General features: G+C 59.0%; 3 protein-coding genes across 4 annotated transcripts in view; 1 reads left to right on the top strand and 2 right to left on the bottom strand.

The window, feature by feature from the left end:
- Positions 1-5,179, top strand: part of LOC116825426 (uncharacterized) — a 12,868-nt gene extending 7,689 nt beyond the window's left edge. The window contains exons 5-7 of the mRNA XM_032781436.2: positions 1,810-1,953; positions 2,239-2,404; positions 4,431-5,179. Coding sequence (XP_032637327.1) covers positions 1,810-1,953; positions 2,239-2,404; positions 4,431-4,645 — 525 coding nt within the window. The 3' untranslated portion in view covers positions 4,646-5,179. The remainder of the gene's footprint in view (positions 1-1,809; positions 1,954-2,238; positions 2,405-4,430) is intronic.
- A 132-nt stretch (positions 5,180-5,311) lies between these two features.
- LOC116825424 (transforming growth factor beta receptor type 3-like) lies at positions 5,312-27,188 on the bottom strand. 2 transcript variants are annotated; one of them, XM_032781426.2, is made up of 18 exons: positions 27,146-27,188; positions 16,815-17,020; positions 15,610-15,726; positions 14,862-15,040; positions 13,997-14,122; positions 13,069-13,237; positions 12,622-12,781; positions 12,168-12,312; positions 11,448-11,637; positions 10,818-10,999; positions 10,163-10,324; positions 9,696-9,785; positions 9,138-9,311; positions 8,335-8,655; positions 7,540-7,678; positions 7,228-7,317; positions 6,833-6,943; positions 5,312-5,542 (listed from the first exon to the last, which is right to left on the bottom strand). In XM_032781426.2, the coding sequence occupies exons 3-18, from the start codon at positions 15,665-15,667 to the stop codon at positions 5,358-5,360; spliced, it is 2,481 nt and encodes an 826-aa protein (XP_032637317.1). In that variant the 5' UTR covers positions 15,668-15,726; positions 16,815-17,020; positions 27,146-27,188; the 3' UTR covers positions 5,312-5,357. The 2 variants fall into 2 exon arrangements, with proteins under 2 accessions (XP_032637317.1, XP_074917288.1); XM_075061187.1 differs by lacking the exons at positions 5,312-5,542; positions 7,540-7,678 and having other exon boundaries at positions 6,867-6,943.
- MAP2K7 (mitogen-activated protein kinase kinase 7) overlaps positions 27,154-27,529 on the bottom strand; it is a 63,116-nt gene continuing 62,740 nt past the window's right edge. The window contains exon 14 of the transcript XR_012654912.1: positions 27,154-27,233. The gene's annotated coding sequence lies outside the window, so the exon portion shown is untranslated. The remainder of the gene's footprint in view (positions 27,234-27,529) is intronic.

A 27,529-nucleotide genomic window follows, 5' to 3' on the forward strand; every position in this document is an offset into this window, starting at 1 on the left:
TTTTCTTCCATCAGCTCTATCAGGCAGCACTTCATGCAGACAAAACTCTTTTCAGGTACCCCTCCAGGATCATGTACATGCCGCAGCTTCCACATCCAGTCATCCTCATTGTGTCTTTCACTGCTGCCTCTGGATTGGTCATAGCCTTCCCACCTAAAACCTGCTAGTCCAAGAAACACAAAACAAACTCCCAACAGGCCACTCCCTTAACTAACCTATCAGTTCCTCGGCCTAGGTCTCTTAGTCTCCCCCGCAACCTCCCCCTGTAAACTCCCTCTGAAACTCCGCTGTTTACAGCTCTGTTTGCTGGCTGCTGTGCTGCTGCAGCTGTCTATGCTGCTGCCTGATTGGCTGGCTACTTTTAGCCATCCATCCCCATCCAGTGCTTGGCCTCCCCTCAGGGCTGCCAGCAATGGGGTTGTTTGGAGGCTCCTGCCCCTGGGAACTGGATGGAGAATCCTTCCCTCCTCACTTCACGCAGGCACCACTGCCTGCCACTGCCAGCTCGGGCAGGATCAGATCCAGCACCCCCTAGAGGGTCAAGGCCCCATGTCCCATTCCCTGACCCCTGAGCCAGCTAGTCCTACCCTGGGGCAAGATGGGAGTTGGTGCCCCCTAGAGAGGAAAGGCCCCTGTGTCCCATTCCCACCCCCACCTTTAAACAGAGCTGAGTGAAGCCCTCTCCTCGCACCCAGCCTGGTGCTTCCCAGTGTGGGGCTGCACTGCCCCATATGCCAGGCTCTGGCGCTGCCCTGGGGCACCTTTACCAACCTGCCCAGCCGCTCCTGCCCTCTGTGTGCAGTATCGCCTGGCCTGTGGGGCACCATCACTGGGGGCGCAGGGGGCGACCCATCGTGAGCCCGATACCCAGCACCCTTGGCTCAATGATGCACCTGGGGGGTCGGCGGGTGAGGACCCAGCTGTGGACCCATCAGAGCAAACACAGCACAAGCCTTTCACCCCAGCAGGGCCAGCTCCGACCCCACTGAGTCTGACAGCCGAAGCCCTGCTTGCACTCAGGGGGTTGGCTTGGGGCTGTGAGCTGAGCCCAGCTGCTGGCTCTGTGGTGGCCTCCGTGAGTGTCATGAGTTTGGGGGAGGTCTGAGCCCCTTTCTCAGTGCATCTGTATCATCCCAGCGCCATTTCCCAGCCCCGCTGGCATTGTAGTGGCTGAACTGACCCACCCCACAGGATGCTAGAGGTCTGTAAGCAGAGGGGACAGCTGGGAGGGGGGTCTCTGGGGCAGGCAGACAGAGTGACCTAGTGGACAAAACACCAGACTAGGACTTGAGGACCAGGGTTCTCTGATCTGCTTGGGTGAGTTCCTCCCCTCCCGCTGTGCCTCAGTTTACCCTTCCAATCTGTGTCTGTTTAGAGTGTGACCAGGGAGTGTCGCACTCTGTGCAGGGCCCAGTGTTGGTGGCTCTGTTTCCATAGGGGGCGCTCGGTGCTGCCGTGCTGTGTAGTGGAAACTCACCATGCTTGGGTGGAGGGGGCTGGTAGCTAACAGAGCCCCGTCCCTGCCAGGGGCTGCCCGGCCGGCCCTTTACCCAGTGTCGGATTGTGGGCAGAGGGGGGAGGTAATTGTGAGGTTTCCCGCTCAGTGTCACGAGAGGATGGCTGTAGAACAAAGGGAAGCGACACAGGCTGGCCCCAGCAAACGTCCAGGCACCGGATGGGCTGGGTTCCGTCACTGCTGTGATGAGTTTGAGGCAGTCTCAGCCCCGCCCTACATGGCCACCACCAATTCCAGCCCATACATTTGGGGCAGGCTCCCCACGTTGACCCCATTTCTGTCCCCACCTGCAGGGCCTCCCTGGAGCCCAGCGCCTCAGCAGACACCTGAAATGCTCAACGCTCTGCAGCCACGTGGCCCCATGGGGGATGTGTGGCCACCCGGGTGGCCTGCAGCACCAGCCTGCCCCTCCCAGCCCGGGCAAAGGGAAGCCAGAGGTGGGTGAGGCCTGGTGGGGGGTGAGGTGGAACATGATATACAAATGGAGGTTTAGAGGTGGATCTTTTGCAGCAGTGAGGGGCTTTGGGGGGCTGGATGGGCATCCATTTGGGCAGGGGACAGCCATGGAGCTAACACTGACGGGGACTGGCAAGGTGCCATGGGGTTGGGGTGAAAAGGCTGGGTTCTATGGGGGAGGCCACTGGAGGAGGTCGGGGGGTTCTGCAGTCCTCTGTCCCCTCCCCCTCTTCCCCCCAGGCCCCAGCTGACAGGTCTCCCTGCAGGTGAGGAGCTTCCCCTGCCGGATCTGCGGGAAGCAGTTCAAGCGCTCGTCCACACTCTCCACCCACCTGCTCATCCACTCGGACACGCGCCCCTTCCCCTGCCCCTTCTGCGGGAAACGCTTCCACCAGAAATCCGACATGAAGAAACACACCTTCATCCACACAGGTGAGGGGCAGCTGGCTCGGACTCCCCCAACCCTCACGACAGGGGCATTGGCAGAGATTAGGGAGGGGATCCCACAGCTAGGACAGCAGGGGCTGTGGGTCAGGATTGGGGGCACTGGGCAAGCTGGGGGTCAGGGTCGGGACAGCAGGGGCTGTGAGTCGGGATTGAGGGACCCCAGGCGAGCTGAGGGGCAGGAGCCCAGGGCAGAGACAGCAGGGGCTGCGAGTCCGGATTGAGGGGGCACTGGCAGAGCTGGGGGGCAGGAGCCCAGGGCCGGGACAGCAGGGGCTGCGAGTTGAGATTGAGGGGGCACTGGCAGAGCTGGCAGGAGCTCAGGGCCGGGACTCCAGGGGCTGCAGATCGGGACTGGGGGGCACTGGCAGAGCTGGCAGGAGCCCAGGGCTGGGACTGCAGGGGCTGCGGGTCGGGATTGGGGGGCACTGACAGAGCTGGGGGGAGCCCAGGGCCGGGACTGCAGGGGCTGCGGGTCGGGACTGGGGGGCACTGGCAGAGCTGGCGGGAGCCCAGGGCCGGGACTGCAGGGGCTGCGGGTCGGGACTGGGGGGCACTGGCAGAGCTGGCGGGAGCCCAGGGCTGGGACTGCAGTGGCTGCGGGTCGGGACTGGGGGGCACTGCAGAGTGGACGAGCCCAGGGCCGGGATGCAGGGCTGGCGGGTCGGGACTGGGGCACTGCAGAGCTGGGGGAGCCCAGGGCGGACTGCAGTGGGCTGCGGTCGGGACTGGGGGCACTGGCAGAGCTGGGGGAGCCCAGCCGGCGATGAGAGGCTGCGGGTCGGATTGGGGGCACTGCAGAGCTGGGGGACCAGGAGCCCAGGGCTGGACGCGGGCTGCGGGTCGGGACTGGGGGCACTGGCAGAGCTGGCGGGAGCCCAGGGCGGGACTGCAGAGGCTGCGGTCGGGATTGGGGGGCACTCGGCAGAGCTGGGGGAGCCAGGGCGGGACTGCAGAGGCTGGGGTCGGATTGGGGGCACTGCAGAGCTGGGGGAGCCCAGGCCGGGACTGCAGAGGCTGCGGCGTCGGGATTGGGGCACTGCAGAGCTGGGCGGGAGCCCAGGGCCGGGACTGCAGAGGCTGCGGGTCGGATTGGGGGCACTGGCAGAGCTGGGGAAGGAGCCAGGGCCGGGACTGCAGAGGCTGCGGTCGGGATGGGGGCACTGGCAGACTGGGGGAGCCCAGGCCGGGACTGCAGAAGCTGCGGGTCGGATTTGGGGGCACTGGCAGAGCTGGGGGACGAGCCAGGGCCGGGACTGCAGAGGCTGCGGCGGATTGGGGGGCACTGGCAGAGTGGGGGACAGGAGCGCAGGCGGTGACCTGCAGCGGTGCGGTCGGGATTGGGGGGCACTGGCAGAGCTGGGGGGAGCCCAGGGCCGGGACTGCAGAGGCTGCGGGTCGGGATTGGGGGGCACTGGCAGAGCTGGGGGACAGGAGCCCAGGGCCGGGACTGCAGAGGCTGCGGGTCGGGATTGGGGGGCACTGGCAGAGCTGGGGGACAGGAGCCCAGGGCTGGGACTGCAGGGGCTGCAGATCGGGATTGGGGGGCACTGGCAGAGCTGGCGGGAGCCCAGGGCTGGGACTGCAGGGGCCGCGGCTGAGGGCCGGGATCTGCTGCCCACCTGAACAGCGGGACATTTGGTGCACTTGCCCCAAGTCCTGCCCTGGACAAACTGCTGCCTCGCGCCTGCTCCAGCCTCCCGTCCCTCCCCCGCGCAACTCCATGGAGCAACTGCACCACCTAGTGGCCTGATCAGGGAATGGCAGGTGACTGGGGTCACAGGGGTGCAAGCATCGACCCCATGACCATAGATCCAGGCTGAGCTGGGCCCATGGCTGGCCGGGTAGGTGGGGGCCTTGGGCCCGTGGCTTTCTGGGGCCCTGGGCCCATGGCTGGCGAGATAGGTGGGGGCCCTGCTACTCTAGAGTCCTTCCAGTCCTTCCCTGGGTGAGTTCTGGGGCTCTCTGCTGCCCCTCCTGCAGCCCCAGCCCTAACCTCTCCCCCCTCCTTCAGGTGAGAAGCCTCACAAATGCCAGCTGTGTGGCAAAGCCTTCAGCCAGAGCTCCAACCTCATCACCCACAGCCGCAAGCACTCGGGGCACAAGCCCTTCGCCTGCTCCCTGTGCCCCAAGGGCTTCCAGCGCAAAGTGGACCTGCGGCGCCACCAGGAGACCCACGGGCTCTTCCACAGCCCCGGGGGCAGCCAGTCGCTGGGTGCCCTCCGCTAGGGACCAGGCAGGCGGGGCCCAGGACACTTGGCCTGCAGGAGGAGCTGTGGAGGTCAGAGGAGAAACCCCAGAGCTGAGGGGCCTCCTGGATCATCCCCCAAGCTGCCATCACGCCCTGCCCCCTGTTGCCTGGAAGGTGCTGCGGGGGCCTACAGCCACCATGTGATGGAGCAGGAGGAGGATTCAGCTGCCTGCCCTTAGTGGGCCCCTCTTGCCAGCCAGACCCTGGGTCCCCCCATGGCTGAAGGTGGGCACAGTGGGACAGTCAGGGGCACTGTTTGGGGTGAGGTGGGAGCACCAGTCTGGTTGCCGTGGGACTTCTCTGCATCTGGCTTCCTGCATGAGCATCTCCCCAGGGGGCTGGGCTAGGGGAGAGAGAGGGGTGAGCTGTGAGCTGCAGCCCCCGACCCAGACGCAGGGGAGAGATGTGAGCTGAGATCTGTCCTGTGCCCCAGTAAGCAGAGATGGTTCCTCAGCCCGTCGCTGTAACCCTCCTCCGGCTGCCGGCAGAGAATTAAAGGATGTGAGCGGAAAGCAGCCTGCGTCCAGGCCCCTGGCAGCAGCGACACCGCGAGCAATAACACACAGCGGCACCGGCACGTCCTCTGCAGTCACATTTATACCTAGAAAGTGCAAACACTAGCCACAGCTGGCACCGCAGCCCCGATGCCACTTCCAGCCTGGGCGAGGCCTGCCACCCCCTGGCTGCCAGTCACAGGGAGGGGGCCCTTCGGGCCAGGTGGAGAGGCCCTTCCCCAAGTGACCTCCCTGGCTGTGCTGAGCAGAGTCCGATGGGCTGCTGATCCCGGGAGCCACAGGGCCGGGCGCCGGCAGGTGGTGATGGTGTGGCTAGTGCCAGCGTATTCCCAAGAACACGGACAGGGAGGCCCCTGTGAGCTGCCAGAGGCAGATAGATAGATGGGTCAGTGGAGCGCTCCCCTATCCACCCCATGCTCTCATTCCACCACCACCCCCTATGTCCACCATGCACCACAACTCAATTCATCCCACATGGCTCAACGTTCCACCCTGTGGCAGGGAATCCCACTCAGGCTGGGGGATTTCCATACACGCAGCCCCACACAGGACTGGGGCCCCATCTCCATACTTGCGGTACCACCTTCCTCCACTGGGGGGGGTATTTCCCAGGCAGCCTCAGAGGGTGCTTGAGCTGCAGAGTTCACTTTTCAGTCCCTAGTGCCTGCTCTGCCCCAACTCTGCCCCCTGTGTGTCCCATACTCCCAACCCTCCCCCTTGCTCCCATAACCGTGCACCGGAGTATGCCTGGCAGCCATGCTGGTGTCTCCGGATTGTTCTCATTCATAGTCGAACCATCAAATCCCTCCCTGAACCCTGCTAAACTCCCAACTTCACAGAGCCCTTGTGGCAAGGAGTACCACCGGCTCATAGCAAGAAACAAGGATTAAGCCTGAATCCGTTGCCTCTCCCATCCTTTGAGTGTCATCTGCTGCCTGGATTCATCCCACACTGCCTTTGCCACCCCACTTATTAGCTATAGACAGCCAGTTTTATTTGACACCAGCTAAGCCCTTAGACCTCGTGGCAGGGAATCCTGCAGGCTATCTGTGGAACTTGTCACAAGACAGACCAAGCACCTGGGGGAGGCTTCACTAGAAGGAAAGCCCCTGGTGTGAATCCTGGGGCCAGGAATGGGGCTGTCAGAGCTTAGGAGAAAGGGCTGGGGATGGCAGAGTGCCAAGGGTCATTTTTGGGATGGGGGCTAGGAATCAGTAACCCTTCAACATCCTGACTCTCAATCTGCTCAAACCCTTAGCCCCACAGGAGTCCTGGGTCTCAGCCCCTCCCTGCTCTAACCCACTAGATGCCACTCCCCACCCAGAGCTGGGACAGAACTCAAGAGTTCTGGCTCCAAGACCCACCCACCCCCAGTCTCCTCCCAGAGTTAAGGGGGTTTTTGCCTGGGGCTCTGGGGATGCTGGTAGCTTTAGACTCTGGGGTACAGAGGAGGATTCCTGTGGAGTCCCCTGGTTCCCCCCCACACACACACACGTGACACATGACAAGCCCACTCCCACCCCCAAATGTATTGACTAGGAAGGAACCACTGGTCCAGCGGGGGGTGGGGGGTGAGGTATAGGCAGCAACTGGATCAACAGGGGCACCATCCATCTCCTGACCCCCACCTCAACCGACGGCCACTCCTACCTGTCCTGGAGTGAATGAGCCAGAGCCCCCCAGTGAGAGAGACGCCAATGATGAAAGCTGAGAAGACGATGCCCACCACGGTGGGCAGCTCCAGGCCCTGCGGAAGGGGGGCTGTGGGGAATGAGGAGAGTGAGCCCCACAGCCACCCCCAGGAGCGGAGAGCCAGTGCTGGTGGGGGGAACCCAGGAGTCCAGGCTCCCAGACTCCTCCTCCACCTTGCTGTCACCCAATAGCCCCCCCCGCCCCCAAACAGGGAATAGAACCCAGGAATCCTGATTCCCAGCATGCCCTCTGTTCCCACTGAACCCCAGGGGAGCTATGTGCTCTCTGCAGCTTGCAAGGCAAGTGGGCCACCAGGTGGCTTGAGGGGGTGATATTGACAGGGCATCTCTTACCAGGGGGTGTGTCTCCCTGCTCTGGCTGGGGTGCCTCCTTCAGTGCCTTCCCCCTCCTGCCAGCCAGAGGAAAGGGCACTGGAAAGGGATCTGCGGCGAGAGGACAAGGAAGCCAGAAACACTTTGAGAGAATGATGGAGACAGCCCCATATCTCCTCTAGGGGGCGCTCTCCCCTGGCAGTCAGCGCTCACCCCAGTTCCCAGCCCAGTGCTAAGGGGCGCTGCACTGCAGGGCGATTGCATCAGGGCCTTGGTATGTTGCAGTCTCTGTGCCTGCTCTCATAACCAGCCCCAGCCCGTCCCAGGTCTCACCTGTTCCTGGGGTGGGTTTGGTGGCTCTGGCCAGGTGCCCCACCGTTACGATGATGGGCTTGGTGAAGGTGTGCTGGAACCGCCTGCTGCCCGGCTCCCCCACGTGGCTGCTAGGGCATGCCCCAGCGTGGGGCCCACACTGAAACTGACAAGGCTCAGACAGGCACCTCCTCCCAGTACTGGATGCTCACCCCTCCCCCAACCTTCCAAATCCCAGCCCCAGCCCCTCCCTCCACCCTACTGGTCCCAGCCCTGGGGTCCCACCCCCTTCCTGAGTCCAGCCACGCTGGTTCTAACTGGTGTAGATTGACATTGATTTGTCCCAGAGAACATCTGCCCCTCCACCCCCAGCTGCTTGCCAGGGGTCACAACTGTGGCCAAGAGTCCTGACTCTAGGGGAATGGAAGCCAGGGGGCCTGGCCCTGTAAACACTAGACTCCATTCTACTCCCAGAGCAGCCCCTGCAGCATTGACCCCGCAGGCAGAGTTGGCCCCCTGGGACACTTCCCCCCCAGCAGGGATCATTGTACTGGCCTGGGGGATTCAGCCCCTGTCCTCCAGGTGCTCCCAGCATTGCCTGCAGCCCAGAGTAGAAATCCAGCCTAGGACACAACCCTGGAGGCAAGGATAGAACTGGGGCCAGTTCATGCTGCCGCCTGAGCTAAAGGAGACCCCCCTTTGCTGCAACAGTAGCTGGGCTTTTATCCCCCCGGTGGTCTGCAGGCTAGAGCCACACACAGTAGAGCAGGCTGGATTCCATCCAGCAGGGGTGGCATCTGGCAGCGCGGTACAGACCTTGGGGAGGGCGCCCCCATAGGCCCCAGCCTGGCCCTGGGGCTCCTGGGTGCAGAGGGCCAGGCGGCAGTGCAGGAATTGGATGGAGTCGTTGTAGAGGGGCCGGAGCAGGAAACTGAGGCGCTGCAGCTCCTGGGAGCCGGGGGGCAAGGCCGGGTCTGCAGCCCCCTTGTGGGGTGGGTGCAGAGAGACATCGGGGTGGGCTGGGCAGCCCCCCCGCACCAAGGTGTACGGTGAGTCCTGCGAGGAGGAGGAGCTTGGCGAGAGGAAGCAGAGGCGGATGCTGAAGCTGAGTCGAGGGTCGAAGGCAGCCAGAGCAGCCTGCACAGAGGGTTGGGGAGAGCTCAGGAGGGGATGGATGCCTCAGGCCAGCTGGGTCCCACTCCACAAACATGATCTCACCCCCAAGCCTGGAACCCAGGAGTCCTGGCACCCACCCTCATTCTAATCCCTGATCCTGCTCCCCTCCCAGAACTGGGGATAGAACCCAGATATCCTGCCCCCTGCTCTAACACCACCAATCTCACCTCCTGCCAGGTTAATACTGTAACTTTCTCCACAGCTCCTGCCCCACAGCCTGGAGCAATCCCCCTGTGGGTTTTGAAGAGGCCTGAGGGAGAGGATCCCACAGCTCCAGCAGGTTAACCAGCCGGGGGGGGGGCAGGGTACCTGGCTAGCGCAGCCCCTCAGAGATCTGCCCTCCCGAAGATGATGTGGCCCTGGGCAAAGCCCCAGGCTTGCTGGGGCAGAGGGGAGGGGGATCCCAGTGCCATGGGGCTGGATGGTGCCTCCCTCCCAGTTACTTCTACAAAGACGCGGCTGTTGGCCAACACCGTGCAGGGTCCCTGGGCCTTGGCAAAGGCCTCGGAGCTGTAGACCTCCAGGCTGAGCAAGACACGGCCCAGGTGGACGGGCAGATCTGGGATGGGCTCAGCAGAGCGGGATGGTTCACTCAGGGCTGGGGAGGAGCAAGAGAACTGTGGGAGAGAAGCAGAGGGTGTGGGGCGGGATAGGGGATATGGGGACCAACCTCCAGAACTCCAGTCCTAGACACTCCCCAGTTATCCCAGTCTTCCCAAACCCTAGGACACCTCCCCAGCCAAGGCTCTCCATCTCCCCACGGCTGCTGCCCAGTCCCCACTGAGCCAGGAGCCCTTGGGAGCCAGGAACCCCCAATCCAGCTCAGGGGGGTTTGGAGCGGGCCCAGCGTGCTCTCCCACTTTGAGCTGCTCCCAATAGTTTGAGAGGGAACCCACCAATCCCAGGTCCTTCCCCACTGAAAAGATCTGAGGGCCCTGCCCCACAGTGGTGCCAGAATCACCTGGCCAAAGACGCCTCGCCTCCCCTCCCCCCTCGCCCACCTCAATGGACTCCGAGCTATCTTCAGTCTGTCCCACCGGGAGCGGGGGACCCCCGGGCGCTGCCCCTGGCCCGCTGCCCCAGAGCACCACCTGGGGGGAGGGGAAAGTGAGAGAAGGGGTGGGGAGCGACCGGCACAATCAGAAACATGGGGGCATCAGACGAGACCCCAGCGCCCCGGGATGGTGGAGGCAGAGCCAGGACCAACTCTCCCAGCCCCACAGAATTCCAGTTTCCCCAGTCCTCCCATTAACCTCAGCCTTCCCAGTCCTCACTTCTCCCACTCTTCCCCAGTTCCAGTCTCCTAGAGTCACCCTGTTCCCCAGCCCCCATTGGCTCTGTCCTGCTCCTCTCCCCTAACTCCCCTAACATTCTAGCCCCTTTGCAGACCCCCAGACACTTTCACTTCACATCTCCCCCCTCCCATTCACTCTCAGCCCCACATTGTGCCCCCTATCCCCTGGCTCACCGTGTTCTGGTACCGCCCAACGCCCGAGGTGGGGTCCAGGGCCGGGATGCGCAGGGCACCGCAGCTGGCCAGGGAGGACTCCAGCAGGAAGTGGGTGCCATTGGACTGGGCTGCACAGCTGGGGTCCCGCAGGGTCACTCGGGCTGGGGAGAGTCTGGCAGCCTGGCCCAGGCGGGTAGGGGGAGAGTATGAAACTGATACAACCAGCACTGACTGGGAGGGGAGAGCGCCCCCTGCTGAGCCCCCTGCAGCACAGCGCCCCCTAGCACCACACTGCGGCCAGCACTGACTGGGAGGGGAGAGCGCCCCCTGCTTAGCCCCCACCACGCTCCCTGCAGCACAACGCCCCCTAGTGTCACCCCGGGGCCAGCATTGACTGGGAGGGGAGAGCGCCCCCTACTGAGCCCTCCACCTGCTCCCTGCAGTACAACGCCCCCTAGCGCTTCTCCGGGGCCAGCACTGACTGGGAGGGGATGGCACCTCCTGCTGAGCCGCCACCTGACTCCCCACAGCACAGCACCCCCTAGTGCCGCCCTGGGGCCAGCACTGACTGCGAGGGGAGAGCACCCCCTACTGAGCCCCCACCACACTCCCTGCAGCACCGCGCCGCCTAGTGTTACCCTCAAGGAACTGTTTATACAAGGGGATTCCTCACCTGGAGCATGTCCTTGTTGACATAAACAGCCACCCTCTCGCTCAGACACACCACAGACAGAGCTCCCGCCAGCCTCACAGTTCTCCCATCTCCTGGGGCTGCCCAGCTTCTCTCCCAGACCATGGGGGAGATCTTGGCGGGTCTGGGGAGCGCGATGGAGGGGTGGGGGGCCTTGGCTTTCCCTAGCAGGAGAAACAGAGTGAGGGAGCAGAGAGGAAGGAGGAAGCAGGGCAGGGTGGTGAACAGGGTAAGGGGACATGAGAGAAAGAGAGAGCGCAAGTCTGCCCCCTGCTGGCTGGTTTGAGAACTGCCAAGCTCTGTGTCCTAGTCCCCATATTCCCACCCGCCCCCCCTTTCACCATGGCACTGGGGTTTTAGATGTAATGGTGCCCTGGGAAGGACAGACATGCCAGCCCTGAGGGCATCGTCTGGGGCATGAGCCTCTCCCACCACTGGGGGCCACCAAGGGTCTGTCTGTGCCTGGGGGGAGGGGGCCACAGGGCAGAGCTGCAGCTCCCAGTTCCCCCTGCACTGGGAGTGGGGCAGGGTCTGAGTCAGGTGGACCCCCTAATGGCCCTCCCTTGGCATTGCACCCTGTGCCCATTCCCTGCCCCCTAAGGAGTCACCTACCATCTAGCCCTACAATGACCAGGAACCTGTTCACCTGCTTGGCCTCTGTGTAAGATGTGACCCCAGGCAGTCCCTGCTCCATTGCCCAGGCCATGGGGTCACTGGCATAGGCCAGGCCCAGGGACATGCTGCTGCTCACAGTCAGGTCCAGTTCTGGTTCTGTGCCGCTGACCGAGACCTCGTGGGATGCCTGTAAGAAAATGGGGGGCAGGGCAGAATGACAGAGCCCAAGGTCAACCTGGACCCTGCTCCAGCTCAGGGTGATCAGGCTGAGGCTGGAGCAGGGCATCATGGGTAACGCTATAAAAATGAGCAGCACCAGGTGAACAAGGTGTCAGCGCAAGGAGTGGCTGGGAAGTTCCAGAGAGGGGCAACTCCACCCCAGCCACTGAGTCAGGAGCCAGGGAGCTTGGAACCAGTGGAGCTGAGCTGGACGCCAGGACTCCTGGGTTCACCTTGGCAACAAGGGACACCAAGCCAGAGGGGGCTGGGTCTGAGAGGAGAAACCAGATGAGAGGTTAAAGGTCATGAGGACTCAGAAGATGCCATGGGGCAGCAGGCCAAAGGGTCAAGGTCAGGGTCAGAGTCAGGGGGGAGAGACTGGGAGGGAGGGAGGCAGGGAAGGGTCACAGGGGAGCATGTGCATGGAGGGGTTGTGGATGAGGGGGCTGTTCCTGGCCCTGTAACCCCTCTCCTATCCCCAGGGAGCCCTTCTCTTACCAGGACTCGCAGGCGCCCGGCCATGTGGGGGATTCGGACCAGCCAGCTAGTGGCAGACTCACTCTTCAGCACCACGATCAGCTCCCGCCGGGGGGAGCAGCAGCCTCCAGGTGCTTGGAGCTTCACAGTGAGATGGTCTGGGGGCCTGGAGACACAGCAGGACCCACCCCCCATCAACTGGGCTGGGCATTTCCTGCCATGCGGTTGAGCAGCAAAAGAGGTGAAGCCCCCACCCCCCCAGCTCTCCCAGTGCCCTTCTATCCTGTCTCAAAGCCCCCTCTGTCCTTAATGTGGGCTCTCCCCAGCCCCCCTCAATCCTGATGCGTAGCACCCCCCCGCCAGTTATCCCAGCTCTGGGCTCCCCCCTGCCCCAGCTTTGCTGGTGCCCCTCCATCCCGACCCACAGCCTCCCGCCATCCCAGCCCCAGAGGATGCTCTGATGTATGGTTCGTACCGGGGCCTGGCTCCTTTGGAGAAGATGACGTGAACTTCAGGGTCCAAAGGGCGGTCAGAGGTCAGGCAGCCCCACAGGGGCCGTGGTCGGAGGTTGGAAGCGAAGTGGGTCGGGGAGAGAAAGTTCCTGCAAAGTTTGCAGGTGCCTGGCGAGACCCCATCTGGGAGCGAGAATGCAGAGGGGCTGGGGAGGTTGGGAGGGTTAACCCCAGAGGTCCCTTAAGGAATGGGGGATTCCTGGGGTAAATCCCCCAATATTTCCCTGGAATTCCCTCCCTCAGGCACATGGGGCTGGTTCTAATGCCCGAGGTCCCCTCCCCCACTGAAATGGGGTCCGATCCCCAGCACCCTGCGTCCCCTCCCCCCACTGACATAAGGATCTGATCCCCACATCCCATGGAGCCCTTCCCCCCATTGACATGGGGGTCCAATTCCCAGCCCCCCATACCGTCTCCCAGCTGCACATAGACCATGTTGACACCCCGATACGCAGCCAGGGAGCTGACCCCGCCGTGTTCCTCATGGGCCCAGCGTAGGAGCCCTCGGGGAGTCTGGGGCAGCTGGGTCTCAGTGACAGTGACACCCCCAAGGGCCGAGAGTCTGGACCCCGGGGAGACCTGTAGGGGGGGCATAATGGTGAGGGGTCACCAGAAGAATGGACATCCCATCCCTTGATGAGGTGCCACATATCCCCCACTCCCACCTCAGGTCCCCATCGCTCCCAGCCCCCACAGGACTCCTGGGTTCCTCACACCTCCTAGCCCCAGGGGTAACAGTCGGGGGGAGGATCCTCCAACCATCAATACCTCGGCCTTCCCACCTGTGCCCCCACCCCCACTGCCCCTGGCCAGAACCCCCCAACCCTGCTGCCCTTTGACCTGAAAGCCCCTCCCCCATCCAGCCACCCTCCACTCACCCCACTCCTCTGACTTCCCCTGGGATCAAACTCCTCTTCCTCCAAAAGCTCCCAATTCCCCATCCCCCACCCTGCCCCTCTGCACCCCATCCCCTGCCCAACATCCAGAGACCCTGCTCCAGCCCCAGTCCAAAGAAGTGACCTCCAGCCCCCCCTTCCCACCCCTCCATCACCCCCACTGCTCACCTGCCCTTGCCACAGCTACCTCCATCCCCCTCATCCACCACAGCCCTCCTCTCCTCCAATCCCCATTGCTGGCCCCACACTTCCCTCCCACACCCGTGCCAGCTCCGCTCCCCACCTGCCCCAATCCTCCCATACCTCCTCCACCCTCACTGCTTGCCCCACCCTCCCCCAACTGCCCTGATGTCCGACTTCCCCTCGCAGCCCTCTTACACCCCCTTCCCACCTTCCCCTCCCATAGCCCCCCACACCCGAGCCCCACAACCGCCCCCCTCACCTGGAAGGTCCATTGCTCCCCAAGAGCCACCTGGGCTGTCTGGAGGCTCCAGACCACAGGCGCCAGGGAGCTGAGCACAAAGATGGGGGCTCTGCCAGCAGGGGCTGGGCCCAATTCTAGGCTCACCTGGGAGGGAGCAGAGGGCCCTGCATTAGGGGCTTCAGGCCCAAAGGGGAGAGGCCAAGGCCATGGAGCTGGGGGCACAGGGAAGGGTGTGGGGGCTGCAGGGGAGGGGAGGTGTGTGGGGCACAGGGCAGGCATGTAGCTGGCTGAGGGGCTGGGGCACCAGGGAGTGGGAGGCGAGGCTAGAGGAGAGGGGGCACATTGTGGTGAGGGCAGGGGGTGAGGCAGCAGGGTTGGGGGAAGGGGTGTGGTGGGGGCACAGGCCAAGGGGTTGGGATGGGGGGTGGCAGGGACAGGAAGCAGGAGTATAGAGCTGGGGACAGGACTGGAGGAGGGGGCATGGGGCACAGTCTGGAAGGGAGGCATGTGGGATGCAGAGCAGGGGGCAAGGCTGTGGGGTGCAGAGTGGAGGGGCAGAAGGTAGGGTGGGAGTACAAGATGAAGGACAGGAAGCGAGGGGGTGAGGCAGATGGAACGGGGGAGGGTGGGGGTACAGGGTAGGGGCAGGTAGTGAGGAGGGGTGAAAGGGCCAAGGTAGAAGGTAGGGGGTGGGGCAGAGGGCAGAGACCAGGAAGGTGGGGCAGATTGAAGGGGACAGGATGGAGGGCAGGGGGTGAAATGGTGGAGCTGGGGTAGAGAGCAGGGAGAAGGCACAGGATGGGACAGGGGGCAATGGGGCTGAGGTGGGGGGCCCAGGGTGAGGCTGGAAGAGGACAGGGCAGGGTCACTCCCTCCCACCTACCTGTCTGGCCCCCATCCTCTCCACTGGCCCCCCTAGGATGAGTATATGCACCTCCTGGCCCGAGGCTGAGCGCCCCCGGCTAGCACAGCCCGAGCCTGGGCGGATCTGCTCCCAGAAGCCCAGCACAGGGTGGCGAGCGGACAGCAGGCCGGGCCGGCACAGGGCCCAGTGCTGGGAGGCTGTAGAGGAGAAAGGGGCTGGTCAGCAGGAGCCAGACAGGAGTGTGGAGCCCAAAGTGGGGGCAGCTGGTCTGTGCCTGGAAGGGAATGCTCCTGCCCCCTAGAAATGAACAGGACCAGTGGGGAGCTGGAGCTCATGGACAATAGCAGCCAGGACTCCTGGGTTCTATCCCTGGCTCAGGGAGGGCAGGGCAGTCTAATGGTTAGAGGATAGGGGCTAGCAGTCAGGACTCCTGGGTTCTACCCTTGGCTCAGGGAAGGGAATGGGGGCTAGTGCAGCGGTTCTCAAACTGGGGGTCATGAGCCCTCAGCAGGTCACAGGGACATTGTGAGCTGTCAGTTCCACAGGGCTCACAGTTACCCCCCTTTTTAATTTATAAGGGGGAGGTCACACTCAGCGGCTCGCTGTGTGAAAGGGGTCACCAGTACAAAAGGTTTGAAAACCACTGGTCTAGGTTAGAGGGGAAGCAGGGCACTGGGACACACATTAACCATTTGATGACACCCCCTTTTCCCCCATCGATCTCCCAGTGGGGCCAGACTAGCTTCCCCATTCCCCTGGCACCCACCTGCCAGCTGGCCCCACAGCAGCAGCAGCAGGAGGATCGGGCTCCAAGCTGCTGCCATCCCCCGCGGTCCCTGTATGCGGGGCTCCCCAATTCGACAGTGGGATGGGGGAGCTGGTCCTGGGCAGGGAGAAAGAGAAAACTGTAGTGAGTCCCGGGGGTGCTCCAGGGTGAGGGAGGGGGCTCTTGGACCCAGGGCAGAGGGGGCTGTGTTGGGGAGGGGCCATGGAGCTTCAGGGCAAGGGGGGGCATCCAAGGACCCAGTCATTCACAGTGTGTCTGGGATGCAGCATGTACATACCCCATCCCCACATGAGTGGGTCAGTGTTTCTCCCTGGCTGAGACCTGGGATCCTTCCTCTCCCACAAGAATCCAGATGGAGGTAGGCATGTGAAACAAGGACACCCCCCAGGAGTGCTCCCCCAAGTGGCACGGGGTGGGGGCTGCTACAGGGCAATAATGAGATTTCCATCCTGGTATTTAGAGACCTCCACCTTTATGGGACCCCTAGGGAGGGTGTCCCACTCTCCTCCCCACTACCTCTTCCTGCTCCCAGACTCCACACCCACCATCACCCAGTTTGGGGTGGGGTGGGGTGGGGGAGAAGGTTTACCTACATGACTGATGCATCTCAGAGCATTTTGCAGAGATTAATTTTACTTCCCAACTCCCCAGGCAAGGAGCTTCTTGCCTTTATTGCTATTTTATAGATAGGGAAACTGAGGCACAGAGCAGGTAAGGGATATGCCCAAGGTCCCACTGATTTCCAGCCCCCTGCTCTAACCACTAGACTCCATTTTCCTTTCTAGAGCAGGGTAAAAAACCAAGGAATCTGGACTCTCAGCCCCCAACCCCCCTGCTGTAACCACTAGACCCCACTCCCCTCCCAGAGCCAGGGATAAAACCCAGGAGTCCTGGCTCCCAGTGCCTTTTCAGTCTTGTTCCATGCAGAAACATTCCCCTTCCCTCCCCATCCCCCCCTATGCCAGCTACCCCTGCCCCTCCATGACAAGTCAAGGGCCTGGCTCACCCCTGGGGTACCTCTTCTGAGACTGCCACACAGTCTGATCCGGTGCCAGCTGGATCCAGGACAGATACAAAGTTGGGAATGGACCAGACCCCAATCCAGCCCCCGATCACATTCAGGACGCGTGAAACAGGGTCATTGCAAACCCCACTCACGAGCAGGCTGCCGGGGGCACCTTTACCTCACAGCAGCATTGATCGCAGAACAGCAAAGAGGCTTGGGAGGGGAGCGGTTCAGGGAGCCAGGAGTCCTGGGTTCCAGGTGGTTGTGGGCACAGGATGCAAAGAGATCTTGGCTCTTTTATGCCAGTCCAGGAAGCAGTGGGTCCCTGGGGCTTAGAGGTCCATGGCCATCAGGTCCCTTTGCTCTGGATGGATTCATTGCTCCCTGCAGGGAAGTTAAAAATAACTGGAAGAATACAAATAATCTGGCTCAATGGGAGGTTTAAAAATAACATCTCCCCAGGGTCAAGTTACTGGAGCACAGAGGAGGGGAGGGATTAGACTCCCCAATGGTTGTTTTTAAGGGAACAGAAAAGACGGTTACTCACCTTTGTAACTGTTGCTCTTCGAGATATGTTGCTCATATCCATTCCAGTTAGGTGTGCGCGCGCCGCGTGCACATTCGTCGGAAGATTTTTACCCTAGCAACACTCGGCTATGGCACCGGATATATACCCCTGCCGGCCCAGCCACCCTTCAGTTCCTTCTTGCCGGCTACTCCGACAGAGGGGAAGGAGGGTGGGTTTGGAATGAATATGAGCAACACATCTCGAAGAACAACAGTTACAAAGGTGAGTAACCATCTTTTCTTCTTCGAGTGCTTGCTCCAAGAGAGAAGATGGAAGATGGCATGTGAAAGTACGCATCCTCATATCGAGGGTGGATATCCAGGTCTCCAGATCCAAGGACAGAAATGTTCCCAGAATCCAGCCAATGTCAACCTTATCATAACTGGTTGAAGTCCTCGTAGGTTAGGATAGTCTGAGACCTCCGTAGATTTGGATAGGGATAGGGAGTAAAACCCTTGCCATTCGTCCATCGGCGTCTGCACCTCTGTAAGAGGAATTGCGCTTGAGAGATCTCTGAAGAGGGACATGGTTGAACAAATGGAGGTGGTACCTCATATTCCCATGTGTAGAGTCAGAGCGAACTAAGTAACTGGGACCTACAAGAGGATTTAGGATGGCATCGCCGCTGACCTGTACGCTGCCTCAGGCGACCTTCGAAAGTTCATCTTTGGTCCCGTGGTGGATTGTCGAAGGACCCGATCTTGGCCCTTAGGTCTGACGGTTCATTCTGCAACCACTCAGCCGGCCGTCTTGCCAAAGTCCTGTCTGTTGGCTAGCACATGAGTACGGCGGTGTGACTGGGGACGCGAATGCCTGAGTAGGTCGTCAGCGTTTGCACACCGAGAGAGCACAGTCAGGACCTCTGTTGTCCTTCAGGCTTTTGCGCCTTGGTTGACTTCATCAAAAGAGCCCCTTACCCATCAAATGGTAAGTTTGATGGTAATACTGCCACTCCGCCGGAGGTTGAAACCCTGAAGCCATGAATGCCTCCCAGGTAACGAGTCTGGACGGACTCCGGCTACCTTTTTCCCCTTCCTCCAAGAGGGCGTGAACTCTTGGCGGAGTCTTGATGGAGAAGTCTCCATAAACTATCCACCGTCACACAGTTTATTATATTATAACGGGGCTAAGGCAAGGCTTGCTCTGATCCTCCACCCAGAGCTATAAAGGCCCCTGCAGAGTACACCTTCGCGGCGATTAGGGTCATTCGCGCTAGCTCGCTTCTAATCTTCGGGGCTGCGCCTGCTCCATGCATTTCCCTTTCCTTAACGGACTGAAGAAATAGTGAGCAGGGAGGAACGGACATACCAGTATGTCGGAAGCCCGCTGTGGTGGTCCTGAGTTATGAGGTCTGGGTGGAGTGGCAGGGTAATTGGTTGGCTATTGACAGGATCGAGCAACGTGGTGTATCAGTGCTGCCTGGACCACGTGCTGGAGTGATCATGATGATGCGCGCCCTGCCCCTGCGAAGTCTGAGCAGGACCCAATGAGCCAGGGGAACGGTGGGAAGGCATAAAGGAGTTGGCCCTTCCATGGCATGAGCAAAACGCCCGAGATCGATCCCGGGGAGAGACCTTGGAAGAAGCAGAACCTCGGACATTTCTGTTCTCACGGTAAGCGAACAGGTCTATGGGGCAAAAATTCCCCCACTTCTGGAAACAGAATGCATCAACATCGGGCAGAGCGACCACTCGTGAGACAGGAAAGACTTGCTGAGTCGAAGCGGCAAGGCGTTCCGAACGCCTGGGAGAAAGGACGCTACTAGAATTTATCGAGTAGGCTATGCAAAAGTCCCAGAGATGGATGGCCTCCTGACAAAAAGGAGGAGGACCATGTCTCTCCCTGGTTGTTTATGTAGCACATGGCCATCGTGTTGGCTGTAACACTGAGACACCACGGCCTCGCAGCTGCTGCTGAGAACCCCTGGCAACGCCAGGAGGACTGCTCTCATTTTTGGACATTGATGTGGAACGCCAGCTCCTGAGAAGACCAAAGGCCTTAAGCTCGAAGGTGACTGAGGTGAGCACCTGAGCCAAGAGATGACGCGTCCGTCGTCAGGGACAGTTGAGGGCTGGGGCGGATGGAACGGCATCCTGCACCACACCAGGGAGGGGTTAGCCACCATTCTAGGGAGCTAGGGTGCTCGAGGGAATGGTGACTATCGTGACCACTGGGCCCTGTCCCGGCAGTACGCCGATTTGAGCCAAACTTGGAGAGGACAGAGGGCGGAGCTTGGCGTGTTTGGTTACAAACTTGCAGGCAGCCATGGGACCCAGGAGACCAAGACAAGTGCGAGCCTGAGGTCGTTGGGAAAGTCTGCAGACCTCGGATGATTGATGCCATCGCCTGAAACTGCCGGCTGTGGTAAGCAGGCTCCGGCTAGGTCGGAGTCCAGGATAGCTCCTAGGAAGTTTAACCTCTGCATGGGAACCAGAGTGGATGTTTCCATAGTGATCATCAGGCCTAGACGTGTGAATAGGTCCTTGACGATGCCCACATGCTGAGTGACTTGTGTCTCGGAGTCTCCTCGGATAAGCCAATCGTCCAGATACGGAAAACACATATCTGACGTCGGCGGAGGTGGATGGTGCTAACGGCCATACACTTGGTTAATGCCCGTGGGGCTGGTAGAAAGGCCAAACAGCAGGACCGTAAACTGGAAGTACCGACAGTTGGCTAGAAAGGGAGGTATCTCCTGTGCAGAGGGAAGATGGCGATGTGAAAGTACGCGTCCTTCATATCGAGGGAGGCATACCAGTCTCTCCAGGATCCAAAGACGGGATAATGGTTCCCAGGGATACCATGCGCAACTTCAACCTTATCATAAACTGGTTGAGTCCTCGTAGGTCTAGGATAGGTCTGAGACCGCCGTACAACTTGGGAGATTAGGGAATAACAAGAGTAAAGCTCCTTGCCCCTTTTCGTCCATCGGCGTCTGCACCTCTTGTAAGAGGAATTGCTCTTGAGAGGAGTCCCTGAAGAGGGACAGGGTTGGAGCAAATTGGAGGTGGGTACCCATACTCCACCATGTGTAGGACCAGCGAACTGGAGTTAACTGGGGACCACGCCAAGAGGAAGTAGGAGTGGGATCCCGCCTGTAACTGGTACGCACTGGTTCACCCTCAGGGCGCACCTTTGAAAGTTCGTCTTTGGTCCCGGTGATGATTGCGAGGGACCTTGATCTTGGCCCTCTAGGGGTCCTGACGGTCGTCTGTGACCACCTCAGCCGCACCGTCTGCCAAAGTCCTATCTGTGGCTAGGCACAGAGTATGGCGGTGTGGCTGGGGATGGAAAGGCCTGCATTAGGTCGTCGCGTATGCACGCGAGAGAGGCGCATTAGGACCCTGTTGTCCTTCAGGCTTTGCAGCCTGGGTTGACTTCACCACAAAGAGGCCTTTTTACCATCAAATGATAAGTCTGAATGGTAACTGCAGCTCCGGCCGGAGGTTTTGAAACCTGAAGCCATGAGATGCTCCTCATGGTAACGAGGCCTTGGAGGGAAGCTCTGGCCACCTTTTTCCCTTCTCCAAGAGGGCAGTGAACTCTTGGCGGGAGTCTTGATGGAGAAGCTCCATAAACTTATCCACCGTCATCCCAGGTGTTATAATTATAGGGGCTAAGCAAGGCTGTTTGATTGGCTCTTATCCATTCCGTTAGGTGATTCTCAGCTTATGTAGGCAGTTGGGTCGGAGTGAAATGTGGCAGAATGTAAAACGCTGAGCCAGAGCTGCAGCATCTCAGACTGTTGAACCAGAGCATGATGCGAAGCAAGGTATGGACCGAGGACCATGAGCTGCGCGAGAGATCTCGGGTAAGTAGCCATACCCTCCATAGAATATCGGCATTCGCCTGGATGGTCCGAATAAATGGGTAGGGCCCCTCTAGTGGGGCAACCGCCGATAGAATGTCCACTACCGGGTCCCATACCTCAGGGACCTCCTGCACCTGGAGGTCCACACTGAGTGCTACCCTCCTTAGGAGGTCCTGATGGGCTCTCAGGTTGTTGGTGAGCACATCAGAATCACGGTCCTGAGCATAAGAGCTGTCCACGTGGGAAGACACTGATGCGTGTCTGGATGGCCATGGAGGTGCTGAAAAATCATGGGCAGAGTCTCTGACTCTACCGTACCTTGCCCAACTCGGAACTGGGGACCGGTACCAGAAGGCGTACCGGTACCTGAAACGAGATCCGGACCTGCGACCAGAGCGGTGCCGGGAGATCGACCAAGATCTCGAGATCGGGAGCGGCTATGGGAATCACGGTGCCTGTAGCGGTGCTGGGAGCTGGAACGGTGCCAAGATTAGCGGGTTGGTGAATGGGACACTGACCGGTGCGGCAAGTGCGACTGGTACCAAGGAGAACAGCGTCGGGACTGCAAGTGGCGTCGGGAGCGGGAGTGCCGACGGGACCTGGAGGGACCGTGATCATGAACAGTGCCGCTCTGCTGTGCCGACAGAGGATGGTCGTATCAAGGGAGGCTTGCTAAGAGACTGTATTACCCGCACCGGTGGTGCTGGGGGTTCAGGCAGCATCTACTCTGTCATGGCAATGAGATCCCTCACCATTGAGAATGTCTCCAGCATGGAGGGAACAGTAAGCCCAACCACAGCGCGTACTGGGGAGCTGTCAGGCCCCGGATTCGACAGCCCTCGTGGGACTGGGATCGACGGTGCCGACGTCATCAGTGCCTTGGCAGGTGTCGGTGCCGGGCGATCCGACTTAGACAAGTTCTCTGGCTGTGGTGCAGTTTGCACGGAAGCAGCAGGAGCAGGGAGCTCAACCATGGCGTGCGCCGGGGAGCAGTCAGGCACTGGATTCGACGGCCCTTGTGGGACCAGGATCGACAGTGCCGACATTGTCGGTGCCTTGGCAGGTGTCGGTGCCGGGCGATCCGACTTAGATGAGCTCTCAGGCTGCGGTGCAGTTGGCACGAAAGCAGCAGGAGCAGGGAGCTCAACCACGGCGCGTGTGGGACTGTCACCACTGATTCCGATCTACCCGTGGGACTGGAATCGAAGACCCGATGTCAATTGGTGCCTATGCAGGGTCGTGCAGGGCGATCCGACTTAGATTAGCTCTTCAGGCTCGGTGCAGTGGCACGGAGCAGGACGAGCAGAACGCTCAACCACAGCGCGTGCCGGGGAGCTGGCAGGCACTGGCAGGACGTCGTGGGCTCTCTCGACCTTGGAGAGACGGAGCGGTGCCAAGTCATACTTCGGCTGCGGCCGTTACGGCCGGTGTCGAGAGGCTTGGCATGCCGAGGGGCCCGTGCAGCGAGCGCTTCTGCCCTCCGATGACCGAGCGCTTGTTGCCGAAGGTGAGAGGTACAGTGAAGAGTCCCTCCATTTGTTCCGTTAAACTTGCAAAATGGGGCACTTACTGTGAAGTGCTATTCCCCGAGGCACCTCAAGACAGAAGTTGTGCGGATCTCCTATGCATCCGCTTGTGGTAGCGAGCCACATTTAAAAACCGTGACTGGGCATGGCTCCGGCACCTGGTTGGAAGGGCCACCCGAAAACCCTCGCTATTACTAAACTAAGCTACGCTAGTGAAACGAAAGACACGTAAAGAGTTATAAATGTATATATAAAAGGCCTTATAACCTATAAGCTATATACACGAGAACTACGAGTAGCTAGGGCAAGGAGTCAGCTAAGCTGCGCTCCACTGTTCCAACGTGACGATCAAGGGCGATAAGAGGAACTGAAGGTGGCTGCAATGGCAGGGTAATTTATCCGGCGCCATAGCGGCGCCACTCCAGGGGGCACCCAGCCGACCCACCGAGTGTTGCTAGGGTAAAAATCTTCCAACGAACGTGCACGCGGCGCACACACACCTACCTGGAATGGATATGAGCAAGCACTCGAAGAAGAACCCGAGTGTCCTGGATCCCAAACTTCTCTCCCAGAAATGGCCATAGAACCCAGGAGATCTGTATCCCAGCCCCTTTCCCCCCTCCACACACACACTCAAACAGATGCCAGCCCCTAGTACAGCACAGACAGAGAAATACTTTTTATCAACAAAGTGAATCCCTGCCCCCTCCAGTCCACCGTTGATGTGCCTTCCCCAGGGCTGGATGCAAACTCCCAGGTTTGGTCTTCCCAGCGTAACTCCACTTGTGTGCCTGTCTGTAACCAGGCAAGCAGGGGGTGAGTGTCTGGCAAGGCTGAGCCCTGTTGCATTCATGTCACCCTAGCTGTTGAGTGCCAGGAGGTGGGAGGTCCCAATCTCATCCATTGTCCCTGCCCCGGATGGAGGCCAGGAAGAGAAAGAAAACCAGCTGCCTAAAGGGGGAGTTTGGGTTGCCCCAGAGGTGGGTGGAGTTATGATTAATGCAGGCAGGATAGGAGAGGTGCTGGGTTCCAGGCTATGCACTAACCCCCATGCAGCCAAACCCTGGGTCGCTGTGACCCGCTGCCACCCACACGCGTGGGTGAGGGAAAGGGTTACAAGGTGGAACACAGGTAATTTGCAGCAGCTTTCATGGATCACTGGCTAGGACAATGAAACAACTCACACCCCTTCCCAGCAGCCTGGGCCTATCGTGTCTGCTTCACCCAACCAGGGCATCTCCCAGGGCCAGCTCACTGACACCAGCCCAACAAGTAGGAATGTGCTACCCCCAGGAGAGGAAAATGAGAAACAAGATTCAAAAGCCTTGGCCGAGGTCCCACTGTCATTTAGTGGCAGAGCTGGGACTAGAAGCCTTGAGTCCTAGTTCAGTCCCTGGCTCACAGCTGTTGTGTTAATCTAGGTGGAATAGAAGGGCCCAACGAGTGAACGATGTTAACGTGACCCTGCCCATTTGACATTAAGCTTTGGGAACCAGAGACATCAGCCTGCTTAGTCCCACAGCAAACAGCTCATTAAACACCCCTTTGCCCTTTTATTAAAGATGCAGAAAAGAAAAAAAAGCACATGCAAGAGTGGAGAGAAGATGAAAGGGATGAAGCTTTTCCTTCTGGCGTTGACTCTCAGTTGCCACCTTCCTGCTGGAGAAACAAAGTCACAGCAGGTACTGATCAGCCACTCAGACCTGGCAAACTTGTACCAGCGTTGGCCTGTTTAGGGCATTGCTTTGAGCTGCCTCTGGCCACAGACACTCAGCAGCGTTGCAAAATACACAGTCTGCCAGCTCTGCCAGAAGGCGTAAGGAGGGAAGAGAAGGTGATGGGGAAGGAAAAAGACGTGGCGGGGAAGGCGGCAGGTGAAGAAATGGTCTCACATCCCAGGTGGGGTTGAGATTTAGCCAGAGCCAGTGCAGGTGGCGATGTCATCTGGGTCGCGCTCTCTGGCCCAGACATCTCTTAGGAGCAGGACAAGGAAGCCCAGTCATGTCATAGTGCATCTCATGTGGGGGTGGCAGCCATGACGATGAAGTTCACTCCTTCCCCTCAGCACTTGTTGCACTGTGGCTCCCTCTTCCACAACCGTATTTTCCCCTAGAAATCTCTTTTTTAAGGACCCCCAAAGGGAGACATAGGTGGCCTAGCCCATCCCCTCAGGATTTTGTTCCCCCAGAAAGCCTGATTTCTGACACACCCATTTTTACTTCATTGATGTCTGGTCCCACACTCCTGTTGTTCACCGGGCATGATCGTAACACAGTCCTTGAGTGGTAGGTATCAGGAGGCTTTTTTGTTTGGACTAATTCTGTCTGTCTCCCTTTCACAACTCTTCCCATCAGCCTGAGTTGTTGTGACACTTTATAAACTTTTATCCACTTTCCCAATGAGGCTCCCAAGAGCGGGAACTTTGTAGACCCAATTATTACTACACTGCAAGGACCCCCACCACATCCCCCACTCAGAGCTGGAAATAGGACCCAGGAGTCCTGGCTCAATCTCACTACTAGACCACACTGCCCTCCCAGAGTCCTGTCCCCCAGCCTATTCCCTCCGGCTCTAAACACTAGATCCGTCCGCCCGCCTGCCCTCCCAGAGCTGAGAGTAGAACTCAGGAGTCCCGACTCCCAGCCCTGTGCTTCAGCATCCACTGTCTCCTGCTGCTCTCTGGACCCTGTTGCTTCTAATTTTAGGCCCCAGAAGTTGTTTTGTCAAAGGGGATTTTCAAACCTGGCAGGAATAGCAATAAAACTTGGATTTTTATTAAAAGCTTCCCTGCAGTGTCAGGAACCCAGTCACTAATAATTCTATCCTCAGTAACCCCTGTGCTGCCCCATCCCCATCCCCAGCAATGCCCCCAGTAACCCCTGCATGGCCCCATTACTATCAAGGGTAATGCACAGGGGCAACTGACAGGAGCAGACTCCAGATCACTCTCCTGTAGCTGCGTTGGCTCTGCAGTTTGTCACTCTAGGCAGATCTGGCTCCCATGCACGCATGGGCAGGAGCCCAGCTGCGTGTTTGAAAGGGTCATTTCTGCTGGCTCTGTGCACAGAACCACACTGATACAGAGCTTAGAACTAGATGAGAGAGAAGGAAACCAGCCAGCCTCTGCCTCTGGAGCCTGGATTGGACAGGAACATCCTTCTGTCATGCGTGTCTCTGCCCAAGCCAGGCCAGTCCCACTGCATCTAGAACAAGTCTGGGGGTGTCACCCTTCAGCTACTGTCAGCTGGGCAAATCTCAAATTCAGGGCATTCCTGTCTGACAGCTCAGGATCTCACGGAAGTAGGAGGGGAAAAGGACGATCCAGCACAGAGAGCGAAGGCTTCGTCCATCTCTGTTCGCAGCCATAGCAACCGCCTCACCTAGGGGCTGAAACATGGTTCTGTTTCCTGCATCAGGACAGATGCTGAAGCCTCTGGAATGGGAAATAATTTACCAGGGTAATGCAGGAAGTAGAATTCCCAGAGGTTAAAGCCAGAAAGGACTGTTACATTATCTGGTCTGACCTGTATAGCAGACACCATTGCATATTTCACCCATTTACCACTGAGCCCAAGAACTTGAGTTTGGCTAATGCACCAGCCAGCAAGGCAGCCAATCTGGACTGAAAACTTTGGGAGCTGAAGAATCCACCTCTTCCCTTAGGAGTTTGTTCCACGGATCAATCTCCCTCCCAGTTAAAAACCTGCCTTATTTCTATTTGGAATTTGTCCAGCTTTAACTTCCAGCCATTGGTTTTTGTTCTATCTTTCACCACTGGAGTGAAGAGCCCGTTAGAGCCCAGTAGGTTACAACATAATCAAGTCACCGCTTCCTTTTCTTTTTGGTGAGCTAACCGGACTCTCATTTTCCACTGCTCAGATCGCTTTGGTGGCTCTTCTCTGCACCCGCTCCAATTTTAAAACGTGGACACTAGCACTGAACCTGCAGCTAGGAAGGAAGACAGACAGTTTGGGACAATTTTAAAATTATGGATGTTTTCCCAGGGCTGTTTAAGGTCTTGATCCTGATTGGGACTAAGTGCTGGATCGGGCCCAGATGAACAGACTGCATTTAACTCCTCCAGCAAAACAAGCCATTGCAAAAAAGCATTTCAGCTAAACCCCTCTCAAGGCTGCTCCACCTACCTCTGCTGCTCAGCAGCTGCTGCTACTGACTGAAAGCTTAGGGCTCTTGACAACTGACACCCTGTTGCCACAATTTCTGCATAACACGGAAGTTTTCCCCCCTCCGATGCTGCCTAACAAGAGAGGCCTCAGTTGATGGCACAGTGAGAGGCTGACACCCAAGTAAACCTTAAAAGAATCTCTGTTGCAAAGGGCTTTTTGTAGGATATATGGAGAGGGTGCAGTTGTCTGGGACTCAGTTCCCATTTGGGAATGTAAAGAATTTTCAGAAGTACACAAGTCCCCAGCAGCCCCCCCGTGACACTTCTGGACAGGTTCTGCGCACCCCCACGTGTGGAGAAAACTGGCCCCGACTGTGGATGCTTTTTAAAGTTCCGAGCAACTCCCTTTAACAAAACAGATTAGCATCATTCCCTGCACATGCCCAATTTGGCAAGAGAGAAATTGAGGTACACTTACCTAAAACCACATAGTGACGCAGAACCAGGAACAGAACTCAGGAGTCTTACCTCAAAATCTTGGGCTCTCTCAATTGACTCATCCACCCCTTCGGAGAGACCCAAACATGTTAAAAACTAGTGCTGAAACTCTCAGGATTTTGTCATGATCCTTGCAATATTTGGTGCTTTCCTTAAAGCCCCAGCTCCAGAAGCCAGGTGATTGAGTGAGAATCTCAGTTTTCATTTAAAAAAAAAGTTTCTGGCCCTTGTGGTTGAGGAGAAAAGCTTGAAAATATGACCTCCTGCTGGCTCAAACCCCAGAAGGCAAATCACCCCCGTCAAAAATTTATTATTAAATACAATCAACACCGCTTGATTTTTAAACCAATTACCTGATTTTTCA

The sequence above is a fragment of the Chelonoidis abingdonii genome, chromosome 26 (genome assembly GCF_003597395.2).
Source record: "Chelonoidis abingdonii isolate Lonesome George chromosome 26, CheloAbing_2.0, whole genome shotgun sequence".
Taxonomy (NCBI): Eukaryota; Metazoa; Chordata; order Testudines; family Testudinidae; genus Chelonoidis; species Chelonoidis abingdonii.